Below are 23,534 nucleotides of genomic sequence, written 5' to 3'. Positions count from 1 at the left end.
ATTCTCGGACTGCCCTCTCCTATCCCCATCTTCCTGACTCAATTGTCTGGTATGACCCCCATTTCCTTCTGAAGTGCCTCTCAACCTGTCACCGTACCCCAAACCTTCATCCTACGTCTGCTCCTTCACACTACTGGTGTCCATCAACTGGTAATCCCCCCACCCCCGACAATTAAGAGCTTCAATACAGTCATTTCTTGTAAACCAGTCTGAAAATGGTACCTCTTTAACCTGGAAGATATTCTACTGCAGTGACTCTGCATCATTACTACATTCTGATTGCCCAGCTACCTCTCTCTCTTTTTAGCTGTATACTAATGTTTAATTCCTGTATATATGTGCCCTGTCACCTCTATGCTAGTCTTTATATTCCCATTTTATGTTACAATGTTCCTCCTCCCTCAACTTGCATCCATGCCACCACGACTCTGTGCCCCCCCCACTACCAATGTAAATCACCCCCATTAAGGGATTGCTCTGTTATGTTTGCATGTTTTTGTAACGTGTTTCTGATAGAAGCACTCTCTCCATCTCTAATAAATTGCAACAAATACAAACCGTAAATAAAATGATTGGCTGTCCCAATCTCTTTTAGCTATCCTCCAATATCTTAATGGATGGCATTTAATTTCTGTGTTATTTAAGATTTGGGGCTAAGGTAAAAGCCTTTCTTAAGGCATTGTAAAGTTTGTTTTGCTTTAGAAACATTATACTCCGTTTTCCTATAGCTGAGTTTTAGATCCTGCTTCTTTACAAAAATTCAAGATCAATCTTCAATAGAATTTGTTGCATCCTAAAAAAAACTTTAATTTGTTTCATTGATTTGGGGGATAACCACTCAAAATATCTTTTAATTGTTATGAATTTATGTCTAGCACTTGGAGTCACAAAATGTAGCCCAAAATGGAAGGAATATTAAAGTGGCATTTAGTGTAAAGATCTTATAAATGCTAAATAACTTGCATGACATGTTGGAGATTGTCTAACTCAGAGGCCAAATCAGCAGACTATTGCCAATGTAAACTGTATTTAAATCCTCTAAAAAGTCTCTAAAACTTTATTTACAACAAATGTATGGCCACTAGAGTCCTGCACACACCAAAAGGTCATTCCCAGGTTCTCAATTATCCTTAAATGTCTAAACACTTTTCCATTTAATACTCTCTCTAATTCTTACTAAGTGGTAAACCCCACATAAATCACATTTAGTGTAGGTGATTGGAAACACTTGACATATTAGTTTAGAAATAAAAAGTGTTTTATTCTTGCTGTGATGGCATTAAGCATGCTGTATGTCCTTTTCACATAGTTTTGTTGTGTGTCTAAGTTGTGTAAGTACAGTATCAAAACACAGGGAAATGTTTAGGCTGGTATTAGTTAGCATTCTGGTACATATAGAGTTCCATTCAGGATGATGAAAATAAAGCTACAATTATTCTATTTGCTTAACATAAGATTTATAGATTTGTACGGTTGCTTTACATTGTGATTTGTGTACTTTTAAGTCATCTTTATGAAAGGGCATTATTTTATCTCCTTACAACCATACATTAACATATATCAATATCAGCTAGAGATGAGAAGATATCTGGTCAAGTGCAAACTGGGATCAAATCCCATCTTAGAGAAAGTGTGTGATCTTGGGCAAATTATTTAATTTTAATGTGCTGTATCTTCAAAAATTGAGATGTCAGGTATAAGCTTCCTTGTATGAGGACTGCAAAGCAGGACCTCAGGTATGGATTTGTGTTGTGGGGGTCAGCAAAGTGGATGCCAGGTACTGGATTTTTGTTGTGGTGTTTGAGGAGGAAAGATAACAGGCATGGGTTTTGTGTTTGAGGGTGTAGAGTCAGACAGTAAGGTATGCATCTTTGGCCTGCTAGTCTCACATTTGGCTCATAGAGCAAAGCCAGATCCCGTGGCTCGGCTCCGGCTCGGCTCTACACAGGAATTCTTTCACTCCCCCACCTCTAGTTCAACATATAGTCCCTTTTTAGATCATTGATTAAGAGCTCTGAATTGTTTCCATTTGACACTTGGTCAGCCCCGAGTGCGTCCATACACAAACTGATGTTTTTTTCTTCCAGCTCCCCCGTTGGTTGACCTGAAATTAGCATGAACAATGGTGGTGGCAAAGTTCCCACTTTCATGATTAGGGTGTTCTGGGCTCTTTTTGCTGTGGCTTTGTTACTTTTCTTCTAACATTGCCAAAATTGTCACCACTGTAGGGTTTACGGCAGGCAAATGGGATGATTCGGTATGCACAATAAAGATTCTGTATTTAAAAATTCAATGATAATTTTAAGGGTGCAGAAGGAGGACCCTGACACACAGGTGGCATAGTGGCTGCTATAGACTTTTGTTCAATGTAAAAATAAAGAGAAAACATATATATCCCTATATCTATGAGGGGTTTCCTTGCCCCAACTAAAGTACTACTGCGTTTGTCAGAATGTCCTTGCAACAAGAATCCACCGTCCTGTGTCATAACGTCTCCATCTCTGTCCCTTACACTTTTAACAAAACTAATGGTTGCACAATGTTCTTGGTCCAGAGGAATGACTCCCTTCTCCTGGTTTTAATACTTCACAAACAAAAGACTGCTGATCCTTTGGTATCCCATGGTTTTTCCAACAGTAATTACTTTGAAGTTTACTGATTTATTTCAAAGTGATTACATCGAAAACACTAGGAAATATATAGGGGTTTTTGGGTTAAGGGGTTAAATGAGGTAGGCAGGGGCTAGGGTAGGAGTACTAGTGTAGGGGTAGGGGAGGCTTGCCCCCCAAAAATATAAAAATACAATTCAAAGTGATTTTTCAAAGTAATTACTTCGAGGTAAACTACTTTTAAGTAATTACTGTTGGTAAAATGACTTGAAACCGATTCTTTTGCAGTCTGCATCAAAATGTTCACTATTTTGTCACTGCAGGGGGAATGGCTCTCTTCCCTGGAACACTGGTTTGATCCTCCTTGCAAGCTCAATTGACTCAATTAACACAATGACACCCTTCTCCTGATGTTCGGCTTGCACTGGTTTTCAACACACAAAGTTAGGGGGAATACTCCCTTCCCCTGGACTTTCTTGTCACTTGATTTCACAATTCCACAATGCCAGGGGAATTATTCCCTTCTCCTGGCCTTCCTTTGTTTTGTTCTCACAGTTCACAACACCTGGGGGAATGTCTCCCTTCCCCTGGCCTTTATCAAAATGTAACCTTCTACTGGTGTGGTGTAGCAGACCTGGTACACTATCCTGTGAGGTACTGCCCCGAAGAAGATGACTTATACTGATCTTCCCTTTTGGGTGCGGGTCCCCGACCTGAATTATTCTTTTTCTTAATGGATAATTATCAATGTCTTCTGGTATCAAAAAGGGGTCTTTCCACTTGCCCCTATGTAGATGGAATTTCATATGGTTCCCCTCACTCCGCATCCGCTACCCTTTCATGGTCCCATCACTCATCCCAAGAACCATTGTACCTTTAGGGTTGAAGCCGGCATCTTCCGGTTGATCTCAGGTTTCTTATTTTCTTCATTTAGGTCATATGCGGCTTTGGCGGTCTGCTGGCAAACTGCGGTGTCTCAGCAGTCGTTGGTCTTCTGCAGGCTTAGCATCTCCCTTCTACCATACAGTCTGGCTCCTGCACTCGCACGGACCTCTGTTTCACCAGCTTCTCCCCCACTCCACCCACGTTGAAACAGATGGAGACGCCTGAGCCGAGTCCTGGTTAGCAGCATTCTCTCCTCATGCTGGAGAATCCTCTCGCTCGTCATTCCTACTGGGAGGGTCTGACAATTGGGAAAGTCCTTCCTTTGCATTTATTCAGAAGGGCCACTGACAACTAGAATGTTCATTCACATTCTTCCACGTGCTCTTATTTGCGCCGCACCTCCTCTTAGTTGCAGTACATTTCAAGGAATTCTCTGTTAGGTCATCCCTGCTCTTCCTCGTCTCAGTAAATGCTGGGATTTCAGTCTCACGGACATACATAGAGGTGTGGTATGGAAGTGTGGTTCATAAGGTTGGAGGATGTATAGGAGGTGGGTGGAGGGTTTGTGTACCACAATATTTTTCCCTGTCCCCAGAGGGGGAGTCTCTCCCCATGAGATCCTCCCGCTGAGTACAAACCCATGGGGGATTATCGGGTAGTGGCTTCACCTCACGCTAGCATATTTTGGACATGTTTCAAGGTTACTGTAAAGGGCCCTGAACTGGAAGATTTAAAAGATTTATCAACAAGTATGTCTAAAGTTAGGGAGTGCAAGATAAATACAGCAGCGCATGACCGTGAGCCACATATACTTAGTCAGCGCTTTAACACAATAGCAAGCGAAGGAAATAGCTAATGGGCATTTGCAACTGCAACCAACAGTTTTGGTGTTTGTGTAGGCATCGGATATGGATTTGACAGGCATTTCCATAATGGTACTTCCTAGACTTAAGATAGCAAGAGCTGGAAAATGCTGCGATTACGTGGGAATCTGATAGCAGTGCCTGGAAACTGCATGTTTAATACCGATGATAGGAGTGTACCAACAATGGGCGAGAACGTGATTGACACATTTTACCAAGCGATGACTAAGGAGATACTTAAATACATTGATCATGCCAAGCAAGGCTTTACCAGTCACAAATCTAATCTCACTCGAGCGGAGCAGTCCGCATTAATTGATCCAGCCAATGATCCAAACATTGTGATCAAGGAGGCCGACAAAGGTGGGAATATTGTGCTTTTGAATACATCAGACCATTTGAAAATGGCCAATGACCACTTAAACACACCTGGGTGTTACATGAAACTCAATGGTAATCCAACATTCATGACTGGCACTCACAAGGCATGCTCACAGATGATGAAAGTGCATTTTTGATTAGATCTCAGCAGGTGATCCCAACAATATGTTTCTTGCCTAAGATACACAAGAGTTATCACCATCTCCCTGATGTTCGACCAATAATGAGTGGACTTGGCTGGGCAACGGAAGGCCTTTCACAATACATTGATACATCAATCAAGGATCTGGTTCCATTGTTGCCCATGTACCTTAAAGATTCCACCTTAAAGATTCCACACAAACATTAACCATTCTTAATTCAATCACGTGGCAACCTCAGTACCAATTGGGAACTTTAGATGTCAAGGCATTGTACACATCTATTCAAAACAATTTAGCTTTGAACACCATCGACTTTGTATTTTGTGATCATTCTGCATCACACACTAAACATATAGACATGATCAAATCATTTCTCAGTTTTACTTTAAACCACAACCAATTTCTGTTTAACAAACAGTATTTCCTTCAAACAAAGGGTGTGGCCATGGGTGCTAAGTATTCCCCATCCCTGGCCAACCTCTTAATGGGTTTCTTTGAACAAAATTATATTTACAATGTACATGAATTCAACACAGAAATTCTGTTGTGGAAACGTTACATAGATGATGCTTTGTTGGTCTGGAATGGTTCATCGGAGCGTTTCAACAGTTTCATACAATATCTTAACTATAATACGTTTGGCATTGAATTTACTGGTAGCATCAGCAGTGAAACTCTAGAATTCCTTGAGCTCCATACCCGATTGTTAAAAACGAATCTAGATGACCCTTTGCCTTCGCACTGCACTAAGTGACCGATGCATTTGTGCCTTGATTGTTAAAAATTGAACCTAAGTGACCCATTGCCCTTGCACTATGTTAGTGACCTTGCGTTCGTGCCTGGATTGCGCGAATCGACTTTAGGTGCCTCACTAGACTAGACCCACGCTACCAGACATTAATACACCGCACCAGTCTACCCTGCCCAACATTACAATGTATCTCCATACGCTTTATACAGTGTTACTGAGATTAACATTGTACATCTTGAATAGCCAATACCTAATCATGTTACCCAACCTATCAGCACCTGAGCCTGCACATAACCCATACTTATTAACTGAAATGAACTCCATACCTTGCCCTGTTCTCACAAGAAACCTTAGATTACGTGCCAGGCTCGCAAGACTCTATGACCCCTTATCTAAACTAGCCCACAACAAGGTGACCAGGAATCCATCCCTGCACCCTCTTCAACAGAATAGTAGACTCCACCGTGAGCCCATCCGTGACCAGAAAAGCACGCACAAATCTATGCCACCACCCCTAAACCCAGCAGATCTAGGGACTAAGGGCGCACTAATAAATGCACGTTCCATGGTAGCCCATGTATCAGACATTGCTGACTTGCTATATAATGAAGACCTGGACTTCTTAGCAGTTACCGAATCCTGGCTTCACCCCATGGCAGGCCCTGCAATTATGCTAGCAGTTCCAGATGACTACACGCTATTAAGACTTGATCGCACCACTTCTAGAGGTGGAGGTCTTGCCATCATAGCCAAAACTAAATTTACTATCACAATTGAATCTCCTATCAATGTTAGCTCCTGTGAATCTCTAACAGCCAAGTTAACACTCTCTAGTACTCAATCCATCTCCATTCACCTTATCTACCGACCACCGGGCCCCTTAGGATCATTCGAAGAAGACCTCACAGACATCTTATCAAACAATCTCAAAAACTCCTCACAACGCATCCTACTAGGAGACTTTAACCTTGGTTTTAGCGACCCTGCAGACGCCAATGCTAGTACAATCAACAATACCCTAGAGGAACTGGGCTTCACCCATAAGATTACCGAACCTACCCATATCAAAGGGAGAACTCTGGACTGGCTAGCTGTGCACAACTGCCCAGTCCTGGTCTCTGCCATACTCCCGCAGCCCTGGACAGACCACTATTTGATCTCGTTTACCCTAAAGGCAACCCCAGTACAAGCTAACAGCATAGCTCCAGCTGTCCAATCCCGAAATAAAAAAAACATCACCCTGGAAAACCTGATCCCGCTTATCACACCAACCTTGAATGCCATCCCGGATCACACTGATCCACTCACGATGGTGGATATCTACAATAAAATCATGCTCTCATCCCTCAACGCTATAGCCCCTTTGAAGCTAAAAAAGAGTAAGCCCCGGAAACACATAAACTCCTGTTTCTCGCCTCATCTCAAAGCCCTCAGACAGGAAAAGCGACGCTGTGAAAAAAATCTGGCGAGCTTTCCCCTCAGAAAAAAACAAAAAAAACTTGAGTAGTCTAGCCTCCCAATATAAAAAAGAAATTATACTGGCTAAACAATCGTCATTCAGCAGGCGAATTGTACAAGCCAAATCCAACACTAGAGAGCTTTTCACAATACTTAAAAAGATTGAATCCCCGATTCAAGTACCTGATTCGTGTATCAAAGATAAAAATTGGTGCACGGACATTCAAAATGCCCTAGCGAACAAAATCTCATCCCTTAAGACTAAGATAAGCACTAAAAAAGAATCTCTACTCTCCTCCACCAAGCAGAGTACCGTCTCCCACAAAAAGGTTCACCCGACTCAATCCTCCCCCCCAGCGCTTAACCCCTCCTTTAACTTCCACAAAGTATACACCAAAGAGGTAGAGAATACTATTCTCACCCTCAAACCCTCAAACTGCCACGGAGACTTATGCCCCGCTCAACTGATTAAGGATGCTGCCCGTGATCTCGCACCATTCATTACCAAACTAATAAATGCGTCTTTCACATCAGGCAGCGTACCTAATAATTTAAAACAGTCCTGGGTCCTCCCTCTGCTTAAAAAAACGAATCTGGACCCATCCACCCCAACTAACTACCGCCCTATTACCAAAGTACCTTTCCTCCTTAAAATCATCGATAAAATAGCATACCAACAGATCCAACACTACCTTGAGCACTTCCAGCTCCTAGGCATCCGTCAATCAGGCTTCAGGCCACAACACGGAACAGAAACCGCACTCATAGATCTCAAGGCACAGATAGATGAGTTGAGAGACCAGGGGAAGACAGCACTATTGCTTCTCCTTGATCTCTCTGCGGCCTTCGATCTGGTCGACCATGAGATCTTGTGCAACCACCTACAAATAGCTGCCCACTTCTCTCAAGATGCAACTAACTGGATCCAATCCTTCCTTAATAACCGTACGATGAGAGTCTTCTCATTAACAGCAGCAGCCGACCCTATCCCGATCACGTGCGGCGTACCGCAAGGATCGTGCGTCTCCCCTACACTTTATAACATTTTCACGAAGCCCCTTTTTGATGATCTAGACGATCTGGGTATCACCTACACTAATTACGCCGATGATACCCAGATCCTCATCCCGTTGTTATGGGATTATGACAAGGATTTGGCCTTCGTTAATAAAGTGTACCTCATCATCCAGGAATGGATGGCCTCACACGGACTATGCCTGAATGATGACAAGACGGAACTTCTCATTCTAGGCTCCACACACTACCTCAACAAACTGGGCCACAAATACTCCTCATTCATAATTGACGACAACAAAATCATGGTAGCTAAGGAGGTTAAAACCCTCGGATTCTATCTAGATTCCACCCTTACCTTCAACAAACAAGTGAACGCAATGGCCTCTGCCACTTCTTACACTTGCAAACTCATCAGGGCAGCCAAACCCTTTCTCTCCCCCACCAACTGCACCACCTTGGCCAGGGCGCTGATCCTGTCCAAGTTGGACTATTGCAATGCCTTATATGTAGGCTGCAACAAATATATCTCTAACAAAATCCAAATCCTCCAAAACAATGCCCTCAGAGCGGCCCTTAGTATCCCGAAGAAAGCCCATATTTCAGATTCCAGAAGATCTGTTAATTGGCTATCCACCAAGGACAAGATATTCCTTAAATCAGTGTCTCTGATTCATAAATGCCTCCACCAAGCAGCCCCCCAATACCTCACCGCCAGATTTACTAGACCTACCCTCTCCCGCCCTGCGAGAACGGCCAACTCCAACCTTCTTCTGGTGCCCAGGTTTAAACGTACTACATCTGGAGGAAACAGCTTTCCAGTAAAAGCAGCACAATTCTGGAACTCCCTCCCTCTGTCGTGCAGGGAGGACCTACCCTACCACCAGTTCAGAGCTACGACCGTCCACTGGCTCAAATCTCTCGACTCATAACGACTCTTAGAGACCCAGATTCGCCACGACCATGTGGCGCCTCATTGAATGTAAATTTGTTTATAGTATTGCCCTAATGTACATGTTCTACCCCTACTCATTGAATGTAAATATGTTTATAGTACTGCCTTTAATGTACATGTTCTACCCTCCTATTTGGCGTGATATGTCCGGCAATGTAACCCTAGCTGGACCTCACCACACCGTATGTAACGAAGCTTTGCAACCCTCTTGCTACCTCTGCGCCTGGCTACCCTCGGGTTAGGTGCGCATTACAAATAAATAAAATACAAATACAAATACCTTGCACACAAGAATGTTCAGAAAAACAGCAGCAGTTAACTCAACTTTTCATGCTAGCAGCTGTCATCAAAAATCAGTTATGAATAATATCCTAGTTGGGGAATTTCATCGAGCAAAGAGAAATTGTGCTTCACAGACAGTGTATGAGCAGGAATGTGAATTTATTGAGCAGAGGTTCAAACAACGAGGATACACGTCACCGTGCATTAAGAAAGCTTTTCAGAAAATGTATCTTCTTAAGAGAGATTCTATTTTGAACAAAGACATTTCTCAAGAAACACACTCCCTAAAAGAGGTGAGTTTTATCACAAAATATGTCCAGGACAGTGATTGCCTATATAGGCTCCTAAATAAGCAGTGGCATCTGTTGAAATTAGATCCAGACCTAACACCTTATTACTAATCATCCAAAACTTATTTTCACAAGAAACATGATTTTGAAAGACAAATTAAGTCCCTCGTTCCTTGAACCAAAGCCCGATAATGCAATGAACACCAGTTGGCTGAAAAATACACTTTCTGGTTTTCACAAGTGCAGGACATGTATTTTTTGTCAATTTGCCCTTACACCAACGACGCACTTTACCTGTCATGATGGTTTGGAAATTCACATCCGTGACTTTATCAATTGCAAATCCAAATACATTGTACATGCCATAGTGTGCGTATGTAAAAGGGTCTATGTTGGTAGTACAATACGTGAATTACATATCAGGATACGTGAGCATTTGTCAAATTTGAATAGTCAAGATCCCAAGTTACCCTTTTCAGTGCATTGGCAAACTCAGCATCAACTGGCAAACAAGAAGGATATTCGCTTTGTGGGTTTGCAACAAGTGCGTTCCCACATCTGCGGAGGAGGAGACCGTCAACTGCACCTACGTCAACTTGAGGCTCATATGATTTTTAAATTAAGATGTAGAACTCTTGGTTTGAATAGAGAACATGAGCTTAATGTTTTTCTGTGAGGGGCAGATATGTTCTAGGCCCCGTTATATCATGTACTTGAACCCCTGAGGTCCCTTAAGATATATAAAAGGTAAACTAGCAAGATTCATTTCAAATCAGCGCATTCTTTTTTTAAGAGAACTTCAACAAGTATTATTTCTAAATCTAATGCATGTGCATTATTTCAAATTTGAAAATATATCTAACAGGAGCCCTACGAATGGCTGGGCCACACATGCAACTGCTGCCATGGCTTTTGAGGTATTTCAATGGAGGCATGCTCAATAATTTAACAACCCTTGTTTAGCTTCACTAAAGTATGATAGGTTTCATTATAGACTAACCCAAGCCTTATTTCTCATTGTCATTTCTCGTAGAAGTAGACCCAATTAAAGGTTGAATTCATTTTTCGCATGACAACTAAGTGAAACTTTAATTCAGCAAGGTAATTATACACAGTGTACAGAACGGGGTCAATTGTAAATATACATTTGACATATAGTATGGATTTAATATGTATCACAGGATACATGTATTTTAGAACATGAAGTTTAAACATTCACACTGGTGGTATGAATATTATTGATAGTGCAAATTGCATGGGTATCGCAGGGGACTGCACTTCGCTTGTCTATTAAAGGGTTAGACATAACAACTAGTGAGGTCTGATAACAATGTCCACACAGCAAATTGTGAGGATTTGTGTGATGGACATCCTTTACATTGGTCAATTACCATCCTACCCCCTTTTGAATAATAAGTGTTATCAAGGTGTTTGCTAAACACTTAGTTGCAATTCACAATTATTGTAAGGTTCAAATACTTTTCAGTGGACTTAACTGAGAATGAACGACAAGGTGAATTTATGGATAATGGGTGCAATGTAAACATAGTTCTTTATTGATATCAGATCTCACTTATCAATGATAAGCATGGTTTGGAACACAATGATGCATGCAATACTGCACAATAATTTGTGGATAACGATATTTCCTTATTTGTATAAGAATCATGTCAGGAATTGTAATACTATTACATTGACAAAAAAACGCTTTTTAGTTTCCTTATTTCTGTTGGGTAGCCCTATGATTTTGTGAAATGAATGAATGTCTATATCCATTTGTTTCAATATTGTATAACACAGTGCTGGAATATTTTTGCCTTGAAGAAGACCAAAAATGGTCGAAACACATGTCGGCAAATGTTGTACTAATTGCAGATGCAAACATCTAAACTGAATAAAACACTAATGAGGATTACAATTTTTGATTCGATCTCTAGTAATGCTTTGTAACAGCGCATGTTTATGGAACGACAGTCCGTTATTCGTGTGCCAAAATAAGTAGTGGAACTTTGACCCTGGTGGGGGACAGGATAGACAGGAGGGGAGCAACGTGTAACACATTTTCCAAGGGTTGCAGCCATGATATCTGTCAGCCAATTGAATTGAAACAGATTTCAGTTAAGCTGTTACTGCTATTGGGTGGTAAAGTGGAGATGGTGCTTCAATTTCACAAAGATCAGTCCGGGGATAGTGAAAATTGTTACAAAAAGTAATGGAACTGTTAACAGTAAAAATAAAAGTTGCGGATTTCCGCTCCCGACCGTTCCCAGTCACTTCGACCAATGTTTAATAAGTATACATAAACCAAAACTGTTTGATTGCCAATACCTGTGTTATCACAGGACTTCAGTGAAAAGAACATATTTAAATCAAGTGACTGAAGGCGCCCTTCATCTAAACATTTTTATTATACCTGTAGTGTATTTAAAGCTGCAGTTAAGCCATTGCCTCTTTGCAGAATACTAAGAAATAACACTGGCAGGACAAAGTTTGGTGTTAATTCTTGATAGCATAGCTCAAAGAGACCACAGGGGGATATGTTGGGGGGGGCTGGTAGGGGCGGGTGCAGGCTGTGGGTGGGAATGGTCATAGGCATTGCGATGGGTAGTCAATGGGTTGGTAAATAACCAAACACCCACAAGCTGTGTTCTCCTCCTCACATGTATTCTCCCACCTAGCTGTACGCCAAAACAATTGTTTTACCGTTTAAGTGGTGCTTGTCCCACCTAATGGCCAAAACTAAAAATGTCAGTTTAATTTACAAAGCCAAGTAATTACCTTGATTTTGGTAGACTGCAAAAGGAAAATGAGAGATGCTGGTGGAGCGATAGGTATTGGAAAGCACCTATCGATTATCGGCTGAGATTCTACATGGCGATGACAACTACTAAGTGCAAGATCAGATGCTTTTCTTCAATTAAAAACATTTTAACATGAGGCACATTTGTGAGCCCATTTCAGATATATTATCTATTTAAATCCAAAGTGTGTACACTCACCAGGGTGCTCATTGAGATAGGACACTGGAATATCACAGGTCCAGAGATCGGCCATATTATCATATACGCATTCGCTCCACAGGCCACGACACCGAGAACTCAGCCCTACTGACGAGTGAGGATCCTTTGCATCTTGCTGGAATAAAGCCAAAATCAAATGTAAGAGGGATTAAAAAAAGGCAGTTATGTTATATGGTATGAATACTGTAGCAAAGCGGAAATGGATCAATCAAGACCATAACAGTATATACTTCTATTAGTATACTTTATTAAAGGCTTAAACACGGTAGTGGGAAAGAGATAAACGGTCCTGGTACAAAAGAAAGATAACAATATGCCCGAACGGCTTCTACAAGAGGTGTGTTCCCCCTCTCCTTCCCTTCTTTTCTGACTCTCTTGTCAGCATCTTGAGGTGGCGAGGGTATAATGGGTGAGACAAATTGACACTGCTTCTGCTCTTACTTACTGGGTCATCCGTACAAGGAGTGCAATAGCTTTGAATGTGTCCAAATGTTCGCAAAGGGCCAGGGTTACGAGCAAGCAGAAGGCCTTCCTATGATTTGTACTTTACTCCCTGAAGGACTAATGCCACCTCCCGGCCTTTGGTCTTGGCACTACTGCCCACTAAACCAGTGCTACTTTCTTCCTCGATGCTTCCCCACAGGCTTGTAGTTAGGAAAACCTTACTGCCTCTCTTTGCTTCCTTGTGTTTTTCCTACACAACCTCAATAGACCAACAGGTGCTTGTTCCTCCACTGTGCCCAGGGTACCTTTGGTAGGCTTGGGGTTTGCCTATTTTTTTTTTATTCCATTTATAGTGTGTTATTAGATGACTTGCATCTTTTTCACACTTAAATATAAAATCAGTTTACAGTTTTATGTTAACATTTTACATTTCAATCATATTGAGATACTTACATAAAATGAAGTAGCAATTTTGTTATCTCATTTTACATTTCATCATGATTAATAAAAACCAGTTACGTACATAAATTTCCAAAGTGCAGCATTCTTAAAATCACTGTAAGTTTTCTTCCTTTTTAACTCCCACACATAAATTGCTGCATGATTTAGGACCGACGACCTAGCAGCAAACAACTCACTCCAAAACACATCCAAATTAGGGTTGCAGTGATTTTCACATGCTAGTTTATATTCTACCTGCAGTTCTTCACATTGAGTTAGGAGATGTCTAGCAGTCTCAAGGTGTCTCCCGCATAGTCTGCATCTCCTGTGTTCTCGAGTGATGGCCTTTCATGTGCCCGTATTTTCCAACACCTTGATGGTTTGGAGTCTGAGTGAAAGAATAAACCTGGTCATTTTAGGATATTGTTTCCAAGTTAGGTAAAGGCAGAGGCTATTTCTATTGAATGCCTGTTTGGCATATTCTCTGTATTTAATCAGGGTGGCAAGGTGAGTCAATGCAGAGTCTATGTCATTAGTCCTAGCCTTTTCAGGGATTTTTGCCAGGTTATATTCCAGCCAGGTCTTTGAGGTTTGTGTAAGGCCGATTTTGTGCATATAATTTATACTTCTAGTCTCGAGCTCACTGAACCATTTACTGGATTCGGATCTCCTAGCATGTAGGGTAGTAAGCGCCAGTAGGCTATCTGGACCTGCTAAATCAAACTTTATCTTGGCCCATAGATTACATGAGGCCAGTGACCAGCGCATGGCTAGGGAAGCAAGGCCCAGTTCGAGTCTAATGGCCTGCACAGGTTTGCCAGGAGGAAGGTTCAGCATTGAGCGCAAGTTCTTCCCTTCCAGCTTCTCAATAGGCGCGACCCATTTCCAAGGTAGAGTTTCTAAGGCATATATGATTGTTGGCACTATTGAGATTTTATAGGCTAGGAGTTTAGCTTCTATATTCCTGCCACCTTGGCCGTCAATGGTTTTCTTTAGGCCTAGCCATTTCCCCCATGCTTTTTTGTCACTTCCTCTAAAATAGAGGTTGTCATGGATTTTGTTGTGATGTTGATTCCCAAATAGCGATAGCTGTTGGTGGTGTCGATTCTTTCTCCTCCCAGCCACCAATGTTTGTTCTTCCTGGCAGTGCTAGAGTTCCCAAATATCATGATTTTGGTTTTGCTGATATTGGGCTTGAGGGACAATTCTTGTGAGAACGAGTTTAATGGTGTCAAAGAATTTTGTAGCCCAACTTTAGTTCTATCGAGAATCACCACATCGTCCGCATATGCGATGCATGTCAGGCCTTTATTACCATATTGGGGGGTGGGGGTATTGTGAGCTGCCCCCAGTCTTCTTGCCAACATGGAGAGATATAGGTTGAAGAACAAAGGGGCTAATGCACAACCCTGCTTCAGCCCCCTCCGGGTAGGAATGCTTTCCGAAAGGGCCCCTTCCTGAGACAACCTAATTCTCACTCTTGTGTCCCTGTAAGGGGCTTTTATGAAGTAAAGCAGGGAATGATCTATCTCCCACTCTTCGAGCATGGACCCTAATTTGGCCCTGTCTACACTGTTGAACGCAGCCGTGTAATCCACAAAACATGCGTACAATGCCATCCCAGGTTTTGCGTCCAGATCGGATATCAGGGTTAGCAGGGCCCAGATGGGGTGAGTTGTTGAACACCCCTTTCTGAACCCCGTTTGATGGTACATTAAGATGCCCTTTTCTATTGTCCATGCCGTGAGTAGTTCTAGCAGAATGTTAGCAAAAACCTTGCTACTACAATCTAGCATGGCTAAAAGGCGGTAGTTTTCGGGCTTTTCCCGATTGCCTTTTTTAAAAACTGGAATCGGGATGGCCTCTTTCCATGGGTCCGGGATCACCCCTGATTGGCAGATCTGTATGAACAGTTGTCTCAGGGCACTGGCCCATAACTCCGGGTCACTTTTCAGGATCATATTATTTAGCCCATCGGGGACCGTGGCACTTGAAGATTTAAATTTCTTAATTCTTGCCACTAGGTCTAGAGTTTCCATCTGTTTGCATACTTTGGAGTTTTGTTGCTGCACGGGTATCAAACCAGGTCCATCTGGGCCATCAAATGAGCCTTTAATAAACTCTATCCAGCTTGCCTCGGTTACAGTAGCAATTTCTTTTTGTCCCCCTGTAGTTTGCTGTGCTTTGCCTATCCAGTACCAAAATTTCTTAGTCATTTGTTCTTATTAATTTATTCAGATGCTTCCACCCAACATCCTCAATGGATTCTCTATGATTTCGGAGCCATGAGTTATAGTTATTCCTTATATTTTTTTATCTGCTTTTTGAAAACCAAAGTGCTGGCTCTGAATTTTTTCTCCAACTTTCTGATAGCAAAATTCTTCTCTTTCTTTTTATTGGATATAGCAGGATCAAAGTATGGACCAGGTCTCCATATTTTCTTATGTGCCCCTTTCTTAGATGTCGCAGCCTCTGCTTCCACCCGGGCGTAAGTTTTGATAATGATGTCTTGTACTCTCCCTCCTTCTCTGTTCTTCAGATCGTTTCTTAGTAGTGTATTGTATCTTAGTGTGGTTTTTCGAGACCAACATACACGGTTTTCCCCAATGTTGACCGTCACACTCGCCCTCATTTGTGTTTTGGGTCTACAGATGTAATCGTAAAGTTTACAGCTTAAAATTACATGGTCACTGGCCTTGTTATCTGTCAATGTCAATTTCACCAAGTTCGAACTCTCTTGTTTATTTATAAACATAAAATAAATTCCGGTCGAAATTATTCCATTTGTCCATGTAGCTTCTTTTGCGCTGTTCTCTGTGCGAATGGGTGATATACCGAATTCGGCCATTGTTCAGAGTCAAGCTCTTCTCTCTGGGAGCCCTTCAATCTATAACTTGAAAAGCCCTCCTGCTTTCCCCTGGGGGTTCCTTTTTCTGTGCGACCACAGTCAACATTGAAGTCCCCGGCGATTATCACTCGGCCATCCTTATTAGAGGTTAACTAAGCTCTCAAAGTAGTAACCAGCAAGGCTTTTATCTCTGAGGTCTTAGCCACTCCAAGGGGGTCGTATAGAGTGGCGATCAAAATAGGTGAGGAGCACTCGTTAGGGTTGGTTATGGTGGCTGCTAAGTTGTTCATATTTCAGGGGGCCTTCCAGATATTCCACTAAATTGAGCCAGTTTTTGGCTCCAATGCACAGGCCCCCCTTTGGTCTTCCTGTAGTCAGGTGGCCCGCCAGACTATGAATTATCGTGTAACCATCCATTACCCAGGGCTCACAGAGCCATGTTTCTTGCAGGCAGAAGCAGGACATTTTATTCAATAGCGCCAAGTTCTCATAATTCCTTAGGAAGGAACCGTGACCTCGAGTTCCATGACGCCAGGGTCATTCCTTGTTTGAGACCCTATGGTTTCTTTTGTCACTCTGCAGTGGGCTGGATCTCTTCCCATTGGCCCTCCTGTCTTCTCACCTTGGTGGCTGATGCCCCTTTAGTTACAAGCTTCTTGTTTTGTACTTTTAGATTTGATTGGTACTCAGCCGGAAAGAAGACCAGAATTTCAAATCCCAGTTGGGTTAATGCCTCTTGATTTTTCCATATTCTATACACCACTATCGATGAAGTACATGACATTATCACCCAGTTATCATAGCTGTCTATCTATGGGAGCTCAATTTCTGCAATGTCTTTGATGAATATCATTGCCAAATCGGGGACCATATGGAAGAGTTCCAGCAACCATTTCCGATTCAAGAAAGGACTATTTGCCATAGGATTTCTTTCCACTAGCTTCAGATGTAATAAGTCCTTACACCACAGAGGAAATATTGTTTTATTGTCTTTCAGTGGAATTCTTGCTTTGAGTTGATTTACTCTCCCTTCACAAGTGGAGCTTGATTCAGGGGGGTCCGGTTCTAATGAGTGTACACCGCCGGCCAGGGAGTGGTTCTGTTCCATCGTCTTCCCTGTGCCCTCTATTTGTGGTGTTGAGCTTAGCTTTTTTTTACATTCACAGCAAGTGTCAACCTTTTGGGTCCCCTGTACGAGCGACCCCACCAGCTGTATGAGACCTGCATCACCACTATTCGCCATATGCGATGGTTTCTCCGGGGCAAAGGTTTGCGAATGGTGGATCCAACTGTCCAAAGGACCGGTGGTTTCAGTCGCTCGTTGCACTTTGCCTTGGAGCTTATTCGTCGCCTTTTTGTTGGTTTTTAACTTTATTGGGCTCTTTGGCTGGAGGTCTTGACCTCCAGTCCCTTGGGTCTTTTTCTAGTTTTTTGCCAGCTGTTTACCCAGTCCAGCTGCTGGGATAATCCGTTGAATTTTCTTGGCGGGGAATCAGGTGCATTCATAATAGATATTTCAGCACATAGAGCTTCTAGCATCCCGCTATCCGACTCTGCCACTACAAAGACCTGGTCTATAGGGGCATCTAAATGTCTAGGTGATGAAAGTGGATATTTCGGGGGGGGCGGTCAACTGCTTGGTCCCACCTACCCGTATCGGTACCTTCCAGCTTTTTAATAGGAGGAGAATTTCTGCCATATCCTCCTTCGCTGTTTTCTGCTCCATTGCCATTTGTGCACATAGCTGGAACAGAGCTTCTAGCCTAGACTCCAGTCCCTCAATACCCCTAGACCAGTCTGAGGGGGCACTTCTCTTGTGTGGTCATTTCCCCCATCAGATTTTTCTTCACATGCCATTCTGGCTTCTTCATCATCTGACTCTTCGGTGACTGTTTCTGCGGACGTCATAAATTGTTCCAGGTCTGGGGTGGCTGATAAGTTTGATGACAATAAATTCTTGGATACTTGATCTCCTGGCATTAAAGAATTTCTTCTTGCTTCTTTGCATAATTTTTGCAAAGAGCCATTATTATCAATGGAGATCAAAGAGTCTTGGTCGTTCTCTCCAGTGCTGGGCAGAGCCAGCTCCTGTAATTTTGACTGCTCTTCTTTAGGGCCAAAAAAGGATTTTATGTCTTTTTGCACAGTTGGGAGGGACAAGGTTATGGGGCACACCCATTTTTTCCCCTTCAGGGTTTCCGCTGGTCCCACTTTGGTTACAGTTGGGCTTCTCCTCCTTTTTCCTCGGGTATTCATTTTAACGAAAATTCACTGGCTGGGACCCAATTAAGGGCTGTGGACCAAGACACACTTAATTGCCCACAGACAGCCCGAATCACCCCACGTCTCCACGTGAAAATTATCAGTCTATATGTTTGAGCCTTATTCGGCTAGCAGGGCGTTCCACAAGCCCCTGTAGTGGGACCAGAGGGCAGTAGGGAGGGGGATGGGGGAGATAGAGGGAGGAGGGGAGGAAGGGAGATTGAGGGAGCGGTGCAAGCCCGATCAGCAAAGGGGTAGTGGGTAGGTGTAGGTCACCACCTACAAGCCCTTACCTGGCTCGATCGTCACGCTACTCCTCAAGGCACAAGTGATGAACAGCTCAGCTTGCTTAGCCTCGGCAACTCCCCCGCCTCCAACTGCTCCTCCCCAGCTGCTCGCTCAGTATGGCTGTGCCTCTATGTTCCTCTGTGCTCCTCCACAGATTTAACAGGCTAGGGGGGGGCCCTCACAGATTTTACGGCCACCAAGGAACTGGGGCCCCCGCGTGTTGGAGAAACAGTTCAGATGGATTACTTCCGCACCGTGAGCCCGTCAATTACAGGGCTCTCCAAACCGCCCTCAGCTTGTAAAAGGCTCGTAGGTCGTGCCGCCACAAAGGAGCCGAAGGCCACCGTGGGTAGAAGTGGGGCTCCGGAGGGGAGGAGGGATTACTTGCAGCCTGGCTTACTGTGCTCTCCAAGGTACTCCAACGTGCCCACCGGTCGCACAGCCACAAGCAGCACGCCGAGTCAATCTAGCACGAGCTAGAGTAAAGGACCACTGAGAACTCCGACTCAAGCCGCACCTCCAGTCTCTCCAGGAACTGTATCAGAAAGACGCCACCTCTGAGTCAGCACCCCAACCCATAAACCAGCATCTGCCTATCTCTCGTGGAAGTCTTTTTCACTTATCACACGGCACATCTTAATGTGAACTCTTGTTACCTTGTCTGATCTTTCCTCATTCCTTTGCAAAATCCACACCTTTCCACCTGGATGCTGTGGTCACCATCCTTCTTCCAGGACCTCTTTCACCCTTCCTGATATGTTCCTCCAACCTCCTAATTGCATCCTCTCCCCTTCTGTCTCTTCCGCCAACCTCCTTTCGATGTCCCCCCTTCCTCTCTCCCCTCCAACTCTTTCCTCCATCCTCTTGCTCTCTGCTTTAGCTCCAACATCCAGCCGCCTCTAAATGCTCACTTGCTGCCTTGGGATTAGCTTCCAAGGCATCCTCTGTCGTCTCTAGTTTATCTAGGATGCCACTACAAGCAGCCTTCCATTGGGCAAGTATCTTTTCCCTACCGTTCTCCAGTGCAATTTTAAAAATGTGGAATATCGGCGTTTCACATTCCTTTAAACATTTACAAAAAACTGTTAAGATCTTGCAACATACCATTGTATATAACAATACAGACCCACCTCGTATCTGATGTCCTGGATCAGGACTCCCTTTGGAAGAGCCAGAACCCTCTTCCAAATATGCCTTCCATTTGGATGCAAATAGGTCGATGTCGAGGGGACCCCAGAACTCCTGAATCTGCGCGAAGACCCCTGGATGTAGCTTCCAGTCGCTGGAATCTACTAGATACCGAGAATTCCATTCTGCTACCATATTCTGCACCCAACGGCTAGGAGGAGCAGCACAGGACTACCAGAAACTCAAGGATTATTGGGATTTGTAGTTTATTGAACAATTTTTGAAACTTTGGGAACCCCTTTTTGTGTTAGATCTCCAGAAGACCTTCTGTGGGAAGTTTAGGAAGTTTAAAAATGTTTAAAAAATGTGAAATGCTGTGAGAGCAGTGATAAAGAAAGATCAGCATAATGCTCGCCTACTGTCTTGACATAGAATTGCAAAGCTGCCCATAGTTTTGCCTTCAACTCAATGTCCCTGCTGTGGATTCATGAGTAATAAATCTAATCTAAATCTCACAAAAAGAGCCTTGTGGAAAGTCTTCATTAGTATGACTAGGTGTTCAGGGGGCGCTACCAATGGTGCCTGGGGGAGGTACACTTTTACAGAGGTTTTATTTTTCTCTTCCTCCTTTCATAATAAACTTTTCCTATCAAAATAAAGGCATTTGATAGGTTATTTAGTATCCTCCTCTGATTAGATTTCTTTTATTTTTGTTAATTTAACATTTGTATTTATTTTTATTTATTTATTGGACATTTGTATGGTGCCTATACACAATTGTTTCCAGGTGCCACAAGACCATATGGGGTAGGGGGACAAGGGAATAAAAACAAAAGACAGTTATTTTGGCATTGTGACAATCCTACTGTGCAAGTGTGTCAGAAGGTTGTAAATGCAGGGCATGAGGGGGAAGAGGGAGAGGTGCAGGAGTGGGGCGCCTCCAGGAAGGGGGCAGCAGGCGAGGGATGAAGATGTGACCCTCCGGAGCTCCTGCAGCCACCGGTACTAATCCTGCAAATATATCCTGTAGTAGAGCTCAGAGACCGGCCCGGCAAACTCCCGGTTAGCGGAATACTGGGAGAGTCATCGGCAGAGGTTTTAAGCGAGACAGATTTCTCCCAAACCCGCTTCTCGGCTGAAGCACTCCAAAAAGACAACGTGGACAGGGCCGCCAAGTTGGCTGCCACCTGTTGAAAGTGTGAACGGTGGAAGCTGGAGCCTGAATCGTCGGGCGACGGAGAAGACAAGACATCATCCACATCGTAAGCTTCGCTAACGATAGGTACCCATCCGCCCAGAAGGCGGCATTGCTGGTATTGGGAGTTAACACGAAGCAGCATGGCAGGACTGGATTCCGCAACCTAGAGACCCATTGACACGTTTCGGCCCGGAAAGAGGTGGGGAACGGTGCCCAGGCATCCCCAGTGTGGAGCAGCATACATCGCAGAGGCAGTGGAGCGCATGCAGGTGAAGGATGATCCTCACTCTCTCCTCCCCACAACATAACATTGAGTGCAAAGGCGCCGCATATAAGAGACAATGTCTGCCATAAAACTGAAAGGCAGTGACAGCGATCTGCATCGGAGGATTGAGTCTGAGCTATCAGATCAACAGCCGGTACTCCACTCCAGACACACAGGCTCAGCAAACAATAGAGCGCACAGTAAGTGCAACTAGAGGCCCCGTAGGCAAACCGGAGAGGCAGCAGTGAGAAGAGGCCCAAGCCTGGGGAGGGAGGAGGAGCAAGCATAATAGTGCAACCAAAGGGGCATGAGAAGCCCCCACCAGGCATAAGCACAACCCCACCAGCCTCTGCCAAACAACACTTGGCACTAAGCCCGGAATGGAGTAGGGTAGAGGAAAGGACAAGGAATCCATGCACACCACATTGAGCTTCGGATACACTTCAGGCAGCACATACAGCAAGGGGGAGCTGGGGGGAATGAGGCCAGGGAGACCATGCTGCCATATTGCAGCCGGAGTCCCCCACCCTGCCGGAGTCACAATCAGACGGTCTGTGTTCCGGCAACCGCAAGCAAAGGGGGCTGACAACCACCGATTCAACCCTGCATAGGATCCTAGGGGAAGAGGCACATTACCCTGGATGCAACCAGAGCGTGGCAAGACAGGTAGTCTGCAGAGACCCACTTCAGGTGCCTGGACCACATTGCATTCATCCAGGCCAATCCACTCTCCCTGCAACACAGCTAAGCAGAGCATGGGGGGGGGTAAGGGACGGCAACCGAGAATGGACTACTTCGCAATGCCAGCCGCAAGCTTGCAGGCTCCCGCAACCACAACTTCTCCAATAGTAAGGGCGAATCCGGCATCAACCTTGCAGGCAAGAATCGCAGAGGTGCTTCTCGCAGTACAAAATACCAGGACTGCACTGGAACAGCAGATTGGACACATAGGGGAGGACCTGAACCTGCTACATGCAGATGTACACAAGGCATCTGAAAAACAGAAAGAGATGGACAGAGTCACACCAGCAGAAGCAGACATACAAACACTCAAGCAGCAAGTCTCCCAGTTAATAAAAATGCAAAATTGCTGGTGGCAAGGGCGGAAGTTGTGGAGGGTCGCTCCTGCTGAATGAATGTGTGAATCATATGCCTGCCAGAAGGTAAAGAAGGGGAGTCCATGGAACTTTTCTTAGAAGACTGGCTGTAGAGCAAACTAGGTTCCAGAGGCCTCTCAAAATGGTTCGCAGTGGAGTGGGCTCACCTAGTCTCTGCGCACAAACCTCCACCAGGTACCCAACCTCGGACAGTGATCGCGCGCCTATTCAACTATAGGGATTGCAATGCTATTCTCCAATTGGCCAGATGGAGCGGACCGACATGCACTGACCATGGATCTGTCTTAATATACCTGTACTATACGACACAGGTCCAAAACCAGCTGCAGCACTTCGAAGAAATCATGTGAACCCTGAGAGATAACGGAAAACGATACATGATACTTTATCCTGCCAGAGTGAAGATAATATGAGGCGATAAGCAACGGTTCTGCAACTATCTACAGGAGGCTTGGCACTGATGGGAGACAGAGGAAAGCTGGACTATGGCTTCATCAACGGGCCACAGAAAATGTAAGCTACCCTCTTCTCGGAATCCCGCGGGGAGACGGACCCCAAGAAACAGTGAACACATGTTTGAAAATCCAAAGGGGGAAAGAAACACCTTTTCAAACACCTTTTGTTGTATAGGCGCCTTACAAATATCCGATACATAAATGAATAAGATAACGGTGGCAGAAGATGGCACCCTGCAAGTGGAGGGGGTGGACGCTGGAGGAAAAACAGGAGAGAGCACTCAGATGGACGAACAAGCCTATGGAGAGGATTCATCAAGCCAATCGAGGGGCCCCACCGTTCTGAATACCTGAACTTTAATCTGTGCGGGGACCGAACTCTGGACTCTACGTGAGGTCTGAATGGACTGATCTAAGGGCAGCAGGGATAGGTCGG

The 23,534-nt window shown here is 44.1% G+C and overlaps 1 protein-coding gene across 1 annotated transcript in view; it reads right to left on the bottom strand.

The window, feature by feature from the left end:
- The window catches only part of LOC138473648 (claudin-16-like), a 231,249-nt gene that overhangs the window by 165,843 nt on the left and 41,872 nt on the right, over nt 1-23,534 (bottom strand). The window contains exon 2 of the mRNA XM_069612174.1: nt 12,631-12,766. Coding sequence (XP_069468275.1) covers nt 12,631-12,766 — 136 coding nt within the window. The remainder of the gene's footprint in view (nt 1-12,630; nt 12,767-23,534) is intronic.

Source organism: Ambystoma mexicanum, chromosome 8 (genome assembly GCF_040938575.1).
Source record: "Ambystoma mexicanum isolate Mex_15411 chromosome 8, UKY_AmexF1_1, whole genome shotgun sequence".
In the NCBI taxonomy this organism is placed as follows: Eukaryota; Metazoa; Chordata; class Amphibia; order Caudata; family Ambystomatidae; genus Ambystoma; species Ambystoma mexicanum.
Note: the sequence above shows the minus strand (reverse complement) of the source record. Positions and strands in the feature narration are given on the sequence as shown.